This window comes from Scylla paramamosain, chromosome 34 (genome assembly GCF_035594125.1).
Source record: "Scylla paramamosain isolate STU-SP2022 chromosome 34, ASM3559412v1, whole genome shotgun sequence".
Lineage (NCBI taxonomy): Eukaryota > Metazoa > Arthropoda > Malacostraca > Decapoda > Portunidae > Scylla > Scylla paramamosain.
In genome coordinates, this window is record NC_087184.1 from 8,982,445 (window position 1) to 8,994,732 (window position 12,288).

The following is a 12,288-nucleotide window of genomic DNA, read 5'->3' on the forward strand; positions in this document are numbered from 1 at the left end:
ATGACTCAAGATCTGCAAAGGTGCGACAGATCTTATTTTCCAGAGGAAGCAATAGCAGATATTTATGCTGTACTAGTCTTCCTAGGAGAAAGATCTATGAGGTCTGTTCATATACTGTGTCCTTATTTTTTCTTGAAAACCAGTTTGAGGTGAGTGGCACCAAATGCATTAGTAGACCTTTACTGTACACATGTATGTTTTTGCAAGTTGTCCTATTCAGTTGCCACCAGGCTATCAATGTGTGATTGTACATCATATGCTTGTAGTGTTTTTAACTTTGCATGCACTGACAAAATGCACAACATTAATAAATTAGGGTTTCCCCAAAGCTTGGGGAAGATTTCACAAGATTTAGTAGGCTTTTTGTAGCAATGATATAGGATTTTCTCATATTAAATTATGTAACTGGTTTAAAGATGGTTAAACTTGGGCAAAGAGTGACTAACATTCCAGTATGCCGTCATCAATCTGATATCCACATTATTGAGTAGGTGAGCAGTATGATCATGGAAAACAATTTCTTTACCATCCAAATAATTGGTAATGGCATAGGGATTAGCAGTGCCCTGCTTTTTGTATGAGTGGCAATAGCTCCATGTTGTACTGGATGTGCTGGATTACTCCAATGGTTATTTGACCACTGAAAAATGGTCAACATTGGTTACAAGTCTTGGGCATGCAGATACAGCCAAGGTTTGATCATCACTGTGGAACTATTCAGCATCTTCAACGTCAAGGAGAACAAGATGGGTGTATTATCAAGAGATTTTCTATTGTCTAACCCAAGATTGGTTACTTTCTGAAGAGCTTTAATTTAATATGTTTAGGCTTTTTCAGTCCAATTAAGAGTGACAGCATGTTCATTAATGAAGTAAGCTCATCCTACCAACTCTGGACAAGCAGGATAAAAGAGATAGTTGTAAATTTTCTGTTTATTACAAAAGACACAGAAGTGGTACCATACAAAACTGTAAGTTATATAAAACTAGTCTAAGCGAGCCAACAGGGTTAATTCAGTAGCAGCTGCAGAGAATAAAACACTTCATACTTTGTCCGTTTTATGCTGAGTATTGTTTTCTGGGCAAGTTGAAACAGACAAGTCACTCATACAGGACTAATCATGTTTAAAATAAATCAAATATTAAATGCAATAGAGAAAATACTATGATTTAGGTCACACAGAGGAGACATCATGTTACTAATACTTTCTTAGCAAAACACCTCTATCTCATACAAAACCCAAAATTGACTCATTTCTTGTTCATTATCTTTTTAATTATCACTCATGTATTTGTGAACTTGATTCTTTTCAGGTGGTTTATTTTCCTGTGAATGCCAGTAATGTCTTCCTCCCATTGGCATGTCCCTCAGTTTTCAGCTTCACCAGACTTTTAAAGCCTCTTACACATATGCATGCATGCACACACGATTGCACACACACATGCACAAACACACACAAATGTCAACCCTCAGTGGTATGGAAACGGCAGTGGTACAGTTAGGCAGACACAAGGACAAGAATGCAATCCTGTCCTACCAGCACCAGGCTCTTGCTCATAATAAATATTCTTCATTCTATAGCTACAATATCAAAATAACAGTTAAGTTTACAACAGATAGAAAGATAAATTAAATAATGTAGTCTTGCTGTTCCTTCTTGATCTGTTCTATCACAATAATCTAAAAAATAACATCCGACACTGAATTGAACATTTGTGGCTTCATTCAAACTCTCACAGAAGGTGGGTTCCAGGTAGAGACTGGTTCCCCTTAGAATAAAACTGGCTAACCTAGTTAAGTGTATATCATTTGCATACATATAAAAGTAGTCTGCTAAATACAATTTGAGAACTCACATCAACAATGAACAACATAAGAAGACTGGTAACTTTGCTTGGTCACTTGTAGCCCAATAATGTAGTGCTGTGGATAGGACTGCCAGCTTCCCAGTTTCTATTCCACAGTATCACAAGTTATATGTCAGCTGAATGTTTCCTTTTATTATTCTCATTTCCTCAAATACAGTGTGAATTCATCATGTGCAAAATTTAGTTGTGACTTGCATTTGCATCTAAAAAATTGCATCTAAAACACACATACACTGTGCTATTTCTTTAGTAATGAAATTTGATTTTTTGTACTGTACTCCTGCACAAAATACTGATGAATTCACACCATACCTATACATGAGGTGGGGAGATATTTTCTTGTACGAGAGAGGAACATGTACTGACAGAACCAAGGGAGATATCCTTGAGGCAAAGAGGGGCTTGCAACTGTTTCCCTATCTTATTACTACTAAAAGCAACAATGAGGTCAGTTGGCATTTCAGTATATGCATCCCTGTAGTTATCTGGCCAAATGGTCCTTGCTGTTATTTACATCGAGTAGGTAGCAATTTTGAGTTTCTACCGACATTTACTTATTTTTTTCTTTTTCTTGGCAAGCAATTTGCACGTCCTGTAGTGGACTTTTGGAATCTTTGGTCAAAGAAGGAGGGAAGGTCCAGTGGTTCAGGTGAGGAGGTGCATTCGAAGAACTAAAATTCATCATGTCTTACCAACGCCTCGCCAAAGTCTGTCGCCTGTGAACCTACAAAGACATCGTACTTTTCAAGTATTTCGTCTTTGGTCAACTCAGCATCTCCATCACTGTCAGCCTCATATATCAGGTGTTTTGCTTCTGCCTCTGCATGGTTGTAGTCTGAAGGGATGATCCATGCTCGCACCTGCACACAGACAAAACAAGATGAAGTACAAAAATTTTTTTTTTTTTTTTTTAATACTGAATACAGTCTTTGTAAGACAAACAAGATCTGTGTGAGTTCCATGCCATTTAAGATGTGTCACTGTGGTACCTCCTTTTCTTTGTTCTTACTCATTAATGTAATATCTTCATTTTCAGCCACAAATAAGGCCATTAAATTTAGTCTTTCCTGACTCACCTCTTCTTCATCCATGAATCCATCCTGGTTTTTGTCCCTGAACTCTGTGAACTGTTCCCGCTCACTGCTCACCCATGACGGCTCCTCTGACTCGTCGTCACCTCCGCCCCTGTACATGTCACCTGTTTTGGTGGAGCACGGTGTGGGTGTTGAAGAATAAGAAAATTTCCTTGTATCACTCAGTACAAGTGAATCTTGATTTATGACAATTTGATTGATGTTACAAATAAGATTATGTCCTGTATTCCAATACATGAATCATAAATTTGCATTTATAAATAAATACCTTGAAATTATAGAACAAAATAACATTAATTTCAAGTTCATGGCTGATCCCAATTTGCTGATTTTCAATTAAATTTCTCTGCTCAAAGTATGTAATTCACATCTCAATTCACCTGTCATTAACAAAAATTCTATGTGACCTTGTACGACCAACATGAATCGCAGGCACTTTGACACTCACCAATGTACTCTGCCAGGGAGATCTTGCCATCATTATCCTTGTCAATGTCTTCCATGGTCTCCAGCACCACGATGTGAGTCATGTGAGTTGCTTCCTCAGGATGAAGGAAATCAGTGAATTCTTGAAGAGTCAGTGTTGAGTCTCCATCACGGTCTGCTGCCTCCCACCGCCTCTTGTCCCTCTTGATCATCTCCTGGTAGCTCATGCCATCATCCTCCTCAGTGTCCAGCTCATTCTGGTCCATGTCTGGTGGAAGGGAGCATGGATAAATGTTGAGAAGGGTTTGGATCAAGGCTATTTACTGTAAATTTTGCACTCTCTCTCACACACAATTTATACATAACACTTCAAGAAAATTGCCATACAAAACCACAATAATCCCCTCATCTGCAAATATCCTCACAGACTTCATTTGCCATGTCTTGTCATTTGCTCAAGTTCCCTGAGCTACACTCACTGTCAATAAAGCCATACACCCTGGCCTTGTAGTCCTCCCAGTGCAGCACATCCCTGTTCTCCGGGTTGTTGGTGCTCCATTGCCGCTTCACATCGTCATTGATGTACCGCTTCTGTGTGTACTCAATCCAAGCCTGCAGCTCCTCCTCTGTTACCACACCATTGTTGTCTGAATCTATCCGGTCCACAATTTTGCTGTTGGGAGAAGATTACTTTGTGTTGTGCTTGTGTGTGTTCTTCATTTTATTCGCCCTAACACCTTTTCTTTTCAATGTCTTTCTCTTACATGCAAAGTTATCAGTCTTCATCTTTTTTCATTACTATTTTTTTTGCTCCTCCTTCCTTTCTTATATTAGTCTGTTTTCTTTCCTTATTACAATTTCATCTCACTTCTACACTCTCTTCTTGCATTTCAATCTCAATTAAGGTCACTAGTTCTCAGTTCGTCCGTTACTCTAGCATCTTCTCAGCTGTCTCATAGTACCTTTATCTCCTCCCCCTTCTATTCCACCATCTTTTCTCTTCATCCCTCCTTCCTTCTCTCTTCCACCCCTTCCTGTTAGTCTCTCTTTCTTCTCTCTTACAGTGCTTCCCTATCTTCCTTCTCTCACACATTCCTCCCCCTTTATCTCAGTCTGTTTTTTATCACATACATTCCTTCCTCTTTACCTCGGTCTATCTTATCTCTATTCTTCACTTCAGCTCATTCCACCCTTCTATTTCTCCTCAATACTTGAACTCTTCCTTTTCTCCTTAATCCCTCCTTACCTCAGCCTGCCCCTTTTTCTCATTAATTTTTTCACCTCACCTCATCCTCTCCTTCCATTCCTTCCTCATAGTGCAACTTTTTTTTTCCCTCCTTCCACCCTTCTTACCTGAGCCTGTCTCTGCTCTCCTCGGGGGTAAGTTGGTCAAAAGTGCGTGCCTCGTCCTCGCCCAGGAAGGCCTCATGGTCATAGTCAGGGTTGTGCTCATCGTGGATAAAGTGTTCCTCGTCACTCAGTTTGCCCTGCACCGCGGAAAACTGATCATGGGACTGGTTCTCATGGGGCTACTACTACTACTACTACTAGTGCCGCAGCTGCTACAATAGACACACACTTGGTTAGGGTCTGATTGTGGAAGAATTCTTTAGTGAAGAATGTTAAACTATGACAAAGATTGTGGAAGAATTCTTTAGTGACGAATGTTAAACTATGACAAACACACATACACACTCTCTCTCTCTCTCTCTCTCTCTCTCTCTCTCTCCTGTGAACTCAATTCTAAAACAGCCAACAACAATCACCAGCAAATACATAAATCAAATGCGCGAGGCACGATTTAAATTATATCCAAAGTATTTCAATAAATGTGTGTGTGTGTGTGTGTGTGTTGCAGAGTCCTCACATTGTACACCCTGTTCTTCTTGTCTTCGTCTGCTGGCTTGGCGGCGGCGCACGTTACCACCACCATCACCACCACCGCCGCCACCACCACCTTCACCACATTCCTGGCCTGCATGGCTGAGGCGGACGGACGGCTGGCAACACCTGCAAAGTGCAATAGATAAATCATTAGGCTACGTGACATTAACTAATTACAGGCAGCCAATACGAACTCTGTACCGCATATAATCTACTTTCTTTTCGTCTGTTATATATTAAACCAAGAATAAGGAGAATACAACTTATAGAATATTCAGTAAGAACATTCCAGTTGTTTACTTTTCTTATTTATTGTAGGGGATAGGGCAAATGTAGCTCTTACAGTGAGATCTGATGTGAAAACAAGGCAAACGAACTTCAAGACACGCGAACTTGATTAAAATCCTGCACAAGCGAGATCAATACACCACATGAATGATGCCACAATCACCACAATCCACCAGTGACACGGCAACACGCAGCAGTACTATAACGACACCCGATAGGGAAGTCAGTTTTGGGTACTCTATACTTAACTAACTTACACACGTAATTATGCAGTAATTATACAAAACTTGCATGTCATAAATCGGTGAGGTAATAATGTTAAACTTATAACACACACACTCTAAAAAAAAAAAAAAAACAATCGTAGCTTCAATAAAATTAAAACAATACATGAAACTATAAAACGGCAAGGCACAGAGAACTTCAAAACAATTCTACAGAAACAAAATGAGAACACATACGCACTCTCTCTCTCTCTCTCTCTCTCTCTCTCTCTCTCACCAGTAATGTATGACCCGCGTGTTTCTCCCGCCACCCTCGCACTACAACTGCAACCCGTGTTATCCCTCGCGGCCCTTCCCCTCGCAGGACTCCACCCACGCCGGGCCGGAGGGGGAGTGGAAGGGGGCGTGTCCGTATTAGTGGAACGCGGCAATACTACAGGAATGCGAGGAGGGGAAAGGGAAGCTCTTATGGGCGTGATTTTAGTGGTTTGTGAAGAATATTGGTGACACTCATTCCCTCATCCTCTATATCTTATTTGGCGAGGATGTGGGAGAGGAGTAAATAAGGAAAATGGAAGGAACTGGCAAGAAGGAAACCCGAGAAGGGAAGATTATGAAAGGAGAGCATGAAGGATGGAGAAGGGAGGGGGAGGGGAACGAGAAAGAGAGAGGGTCAGAGGGAGACAGAAGAAAGGAAAGGAGAATGAAATGGGAAGAGAAGTGAGGTTGAAACACACAAACAATAGTAATAATAAAAAAAATAAAAACGAAAAGACCAACGAAACACTAAGAAACACGCCCATAGCAACGTTAAAACTAGGCAACCCTCAACCCCGCCCCATCTCCCCTCAACCTCCCTCCAGCCAGCCCACCAATGAGGGGAAGCGGCCACGTCAAGCAGGCTGACGTGGAGGTATTGAGGCGGGATGGGAAGGGAGGGGAGGGAGGGAAGGGAAATGGAGGGAAATGGATGGAGGAACCCAAAACGTTTACGAATTAACCAACTATTGTTTTCACTTCTGTTGGTACTTGGTGTTGTGTTTTGCTGGAGTGTTGAGTTCCTGCGACACACACACACACACACACACACACACACACTCTCTCTCTCTCTGGAGAAGGGAAACATCGAGAAGGCTACGAGGTCTTCAGTAGAATGCGATGAAGGCGGTGACGTGGATGATGAAGAAAACACTTGCCCTCTCTCTCTCTCTCTCTCTCTCTCTCTCTCTCTCTCTCTCTCTCTCTCTCTCTAAGATAACAAAATCAATGTATTTTTCGGAGTACACAAGATAAACTCTCTCTCTCTCTCTCTCTCTCTCTCTCTCTCTCTCTCTCTCTCTCTCTCTCTCTCTCTCTCTCATTCACGCAATAAATGACAACATCCACAAGCACACGGTAAACAATAACAACAACAACAACAACAACAACAACAACAACAATAATAATAATAATAATAATAATAAATGAGCATCTTAACTGACGAAGTGAAAGGGAAGGAAAGGGGAAGGGGGAGAATAATGATGATAGGTGACGCACCAGGAGGAGAAAGAGGAGGAGGAGGAGGAGACAGGGAGGGGCTGCCTGTGACGCTGGCAAGGACTACGTGGAGGTTCTTGAGAGAGAGAGAGAGAGAGAGAGAGAGAGAGAGAGAGAGAGAGAGATTTGGGAAGAGAAAGTGATGAGTGCACAGTAATGACTAACTCTAGAAATTTCTCTCTCTCTCTCTCTCTCTCTCTCTCTCTCTCTCTCTCTCTCTCTCTCTCTCTCTCATGATGAATTTGCATTGCTCTTCCAAGTTAATGTTACATCTTTCATGAACATTCCACATCCTGACCTTTTTCTTATATAACTCTCATCAATATTCAGGGTTTAATCACTGACTAGGAGTATACTTAATCCTGTCTACATTAGACTTGTCATTTCTGCATTCATAAATATACTTTTTTTTCACATGAACTGGATGATCTGCACTTTTTACCACCCCCTTGCCTCTCTCCATACCTCAGATGTGGATAGAACTCAATAAGGAATACTACACTGTTCACAGACTTGTACTGTTATTCTGGGATTTAAATAAGTGTGAAGCTCTCAATCAACTTCAGGCAATGTTACACTAGTTATGGATTTACTACACTACTTTGGAAAGACTAAAGAGTGCTACACTTTTTAGTAAATCTTATGTTCCTTACAAGCATTACCAGTGACAGTCAAGATGCCTGTGAGAGTAAAAGGCAGCAAGTGTGAGGCAAGACCTGACCTTGATTGAAGAGAAGTGCTACATTAGCCTGAGCATAAACACATCTCAAGGTAAAGCACGGATGTCACTTTGTTGTCATTCAGGATAAACTGAAGGCAATGCATGCCTGATCTTGGTCAATAGTCAAGTAATAACCTGCTGCCCTTCCTTCATTGTGTTTAGTATCTGATCCTCAGTTGCCTTATCTTATCAAAATTTATGAGATGTCTGGTTTTGAGACTTTTCTCTTCCAAATCAGAGGACTTGAGACTAAGAGAGAACACAAAACACAGCAGTCAATCAGTTTCTGGGAATGACTGTACCACCACTATTACCATTCCCAATCATCCCACTCATCACCATTTCATTTGTCCTTATTCTTTCTTACAATGCTGGATTATTAACATGTGCCTGGAGCACCCTTTTCTGATGGTTCTGATTCTGGGGCAATATTACCTAAGAAGATCTGTCCAAGTTATCAAGGCTTTCCTCCCTAAAATCAATTGCACCAAGTGATGAGGTTCTACTACTTGGGTATATTCTACACCCCTGCACTAAATCTGACACCACTACAAGATTCCTTTACTTATTCCACTCATCACCCATCAGTCCCAAAATATTCGGTCACTCAGGTTCAGTGTGAGTAGAATATAAGAAGTCAGTGCTGAGTAAATTTGCAGATGATACCTAAATAAAAAGAACCACAACATTGATGACACTAGTGAATAAACAAAAAAAGGTAACAATTATGCTAAATGACAATAATGCCAATAAAAGTGAAGAGTATAGTAAATCAATGTAATACAGTTCACAGATTAACTGCATCACTAACTTGTTATGCCCCTGCTGAGTTTACCATTTCCGCTGACTCCCTAATACCAACCCGCACATCTGCTGATCCTCCGTGGAGTTACGAGAGGTGGTGCAATCAGAGGAAAGACTTACAGGAACCCACCAGTGAGCAGGCAACGCAAGGGCCAGGGAATAGGAAGAGATGAAAAGGCAGATCTGGGTGAAGAACTAATTTCTGGCATTCAGTTTCATGGTGAAAATATCACGTATGCAGCCTACACCAGGAGAGAGATCCTAAGTTAGAAACACCGGTTCTGTCATGACCCTCTCCTAGGGACGCATTATGAGAATATTACTACACTAACTACAAGAACAATACGGTTAAGGGATTAAGACACGTATGATTTAAATCACATAATCATAGAAAATTTCGCAAACTGGCAGAGAATCCCTCCAGGGACATTTTGACACAAAATGATCAGATGACAGGTCGGGGGAAAGTTGAAGACGAGAAGGCGGCAGTAAGAGGTTGTTATTGCCTTATTATCCATCTCGTGTGTAGATGTGACCTGCCATCCATGTTTTTACGGCGTGAACTGAAGTCTTACCTTCAGGCGGAGAGTTATTGCCGCTAAAACTTCCTCCTTCACACAGAAAAAGCAGCAGCAGACGCCTCAGATTTTGACTTTGTTTACCTCCAACTCACCACCCTCCCCACCAGCCAATCACAGGCCAGCTATCTCGCCCCCACCCTTTGCCAACCAATCAGAGGCAAGCCGCTTCAGCCTCCACCAGTCACAGCCATTCTTCTTTACGTCATTCCTACTTCATCAGAAAAATGTAGATAAAATTTACATTATATGAGTGAAAAGATTATCAATTTGTGTTATATTTTATGGTAATTTATAGTTATAGCATATTTTGCTAATAGAAGCGTGTATAGTGGTAGTAATAATAGTAAAATAACGCGGGAAAATCTTTGCAACGGAGTCTCTTTGTTGTGTGTCTGACTCTTATTTTCATTTCTCTGTGTTTCAAATCATACATAATTACCTTTAAAGTTACAAATAATAGTACTGTATAGATTATATTTGCTTTATGTTTTCTATATATAGTGTAATCAATTAATCAATTACTTCTCACAGCTGCCTTTTTGTTGTTGTTTTATTTGATAGAATGTCATTTTTCGAATCATATTTTGATTTTGGTCTAATATAATCATCACCACCCTCCTTTCCCCGGTTTTGCAGCAATGTTAATCTTAAAATTTCCAGGCAAATTAAGCAGTGCGCTTCGTAACCGTCAGCTGGCACTCCTTCAACAACAACAACAAACCCTCCCGCCTGCTGCCCTCGCCCACCTCCTTATAAGAAACACAGAAGCCCCACACTGGACATGGAAAGCAATATAAAGATGAAGGAGGAAGGAAGTGTGAGATAGAAAGAAGAAGTGTAGCTAAAGAAATGCCGCTACGGGGACTACATCTTGTAATCTACCTGTACATGATGGCTATAGGTGAGCCCCTTCAGCTGTCACTGTATTGGATTGCCTGTAGATGTGACAAGGGGGAGGGTAACATGCTGCCCTTAGTTAGTAATGGTGACTCAGACATGCGAGGATACCTACACAGACTTGAGTATGGGAAATATAGTTTGTGTTTTATAATTACGTGAGATATGAATAATAAATGATACAAGATTGTACAACTATTTTTATTTTGTTTATTTGGGGTCGTGGAAATAGTCGGAACCTGGTAATTTTTCAGATACTGACTACATATCTTGGCAAAATATTACTTTTTTTTCTAATCATGATCTCAATGAACAGATCAACAGCAAATACCTATGTTATTGCAGTATTACTGTTATTGTTAATTAATCTTATCTTTACAACTCTGCCAGAAGAAGCTGTATTGGCCCAGACTTAAAAAAAAAAAATCCTGGTTTCCCTTGGTCCTTGTCTATATGAGTGTATAGTTCTCATTGTTGGCTTCATGCTAAATTAGCCTGTCAGTATGCAATTGTATGTTGAAACTTTTAGATCTTTTGATTGGAGGCTTTGGTCTGTGTGAGAGAGAAGACTATCATCAGGGTAACAAGTGGCATATGACTACCTATGAGTTTGAATATAACCATACCATTCTGATAAGGAAGCCATCATTTTAACCAATCAAAGAAATGGACATAGTAAATATCAAGAATCCTATACCAGCTTAATTTTTCGTACACCTTTTTATTCAGAAAATTATGAAGGGTTCATATAAAATGGGGGAGAAATGTTGAGAATGCACTGCCAGATTTTTGCACGTTCTCAGCTCATTGTCACACACGGTAGTGAGAGGTAATGGGAATATTGAGGCACATCCATAACAGAAGTGGGCAGCCTGATAGGAACTCTTTTTTTTTTTATTTGAATTTTCTAGCCTTCAGCCAATCCCCTTGTATGTTAATTAATGAAGAAATGTCAAGGAGTTATTTTGGTAAATCTTATCTTTAGTGGCTTACCTTCTAAAAAATTATTGGTATGATTACTTTTCATTTTTTTTAGATTGTGATATGAGCTCTTGTACATTCAAAGATCCCTAACTATAGGTGTATTTATATTTTTTACTCTCCATTCTTTACTCCAGGAGGAACAACATCAACTGAGATGGTGGTGGAGGGGACGGAGGAGATCTTGGAGGAGGTGTATCTGGACTCCCCGATAGAGGGAGCTCCTCTCAACAGTAACAACACGCACTTCATCAACAATGTCTTCGATAACCTGGTGTGTTGACTCTCTCTCTCTCTCTCTCTTTATTTAAGTTTTTGACTTTTCATGATTAAGATGCAAAAGGTAGGTGTTTCTTGTGTTAAAGTCCAACATTATCATTATATATTTTTATTGTTATGACTGTTATAATTGTTATTATTATTATTATTATTATTATTATTATTATTATTATTATTACTATTATTATATGAAACATAATGATGATTATAACAGTGATAGTCCTTGTACGACAGAATGACCCTGACCTGGGCTACCTAGTGCTGTCCCTGCTCATTGCTATTGCCTGGTCTGTCTACATCATCCTATTCAACTCTCGCATCCAAGGCAGCATCCTCACCACCATCCTCCGACGCTTTGTCAAGTCTGGCAACCTGACCATCGGTGAGTCCACCCTTCCCCTGCTCTCATGTAGGATTTCAGACCATATATTTGGATTATTAAGCTCCTACATCCTATATCACAACTTTCAAGCTTTATTTGAGATTATTGAGTTTTTGAAGGGTATTGTTAAGTAATTGAGATTTTGAGGGGTATTGTCAAAGTAATTGAGATCTTGAGAGGTGTTGTCAAAGCAGTTGAGGTTTTGAGGGGTGTTTTCATGGTTCCAATGCTAGTTTAGCAAAGATTCTGCATCATCAACTGAAAAAAATATCTATGAAAACCCAACTAATAACTTTTGTGACTTTTAAAAATAATAATTTTTC

At 40.0% G+C, this 12,288-nt stretch overlaps 2 protein-coding genes across 15 annotated transcripts in view; one reads left to right on the forward strand and one right to left on the reverse strand.

Annotated features, from left to right (window-relative positions):
• Positions 1-917: 917 nt before the first annotated feature.
• LOC135090108 (calumenin-B-like) lies at positions 918-9,577 on the reverse strand. Of its 2 annotated transcripts, none has more exons than XM_063986462.1 (7): positions 9,421-9,577; positions 5,256-5,398; positions 4,742-4,875; positions 3,868-4,061; positions 3,411-3,656; positions 2,945-3,066; positions 918-2,728 (listed from the first exon to the last, which is right to left on the reverse strand). In XM_063986462.1, exons 2-7 carry the CDS (start codon positions 5,367-5,369, stop codon positions 2,540-2,542), a joined length of 999 nt encoding a protein of 332 aa, XP_063842532.1. In that variant the 5' UTR covers positions 5,370-5,398; positions 9,421-9,577; the 3' UTR covers positions 918-2,539. The 2 variants fall into 2 exon arrangements, with proteins under 2 accessions (XP_063842532.1, XP_063842533.1); XM_063986463.1 differs by lacking the exon at positions 9,421-9,577 and adding an exon at positions 6,062-6,216.
• Positions 9,578-10,097: 520 nt separating this feature from the next.
• LOC135090106 (bridge-like lipid transfer protein family member 1) overlaps positions 10,098-12,288 on the forward strand; it is a 57,489-nt gene continuing 55,298 nt past the window's right edge. For 11 of the 13 annotated variants that reach the window (XM_063986453.1, XM_063986446.1, XM_063986455.1 and 8 more), the window contains exons 1-3: positions 10,104-10,327; positions 11,442-11,578; positions 11,818-11,965. In XM_063986453.1, the coding sequence (XP_063842523.1) occupies positions 10,276-10,327; positions 11,442-11,578; positions 11,818-11,965 (337 nt within the window). In that variant the 5' untranslated portion in view covers positions 10,104-10,275. Of the gene's footprint in view, positions 10,328-11,441; positions 11,579-11,817; positions 11,966-12,288 lie in introns of all 13 variants that reach the window. The other 2 variants (XM_063986460.1, XM_063986450.1) reach the window with 2 other exon arrangements.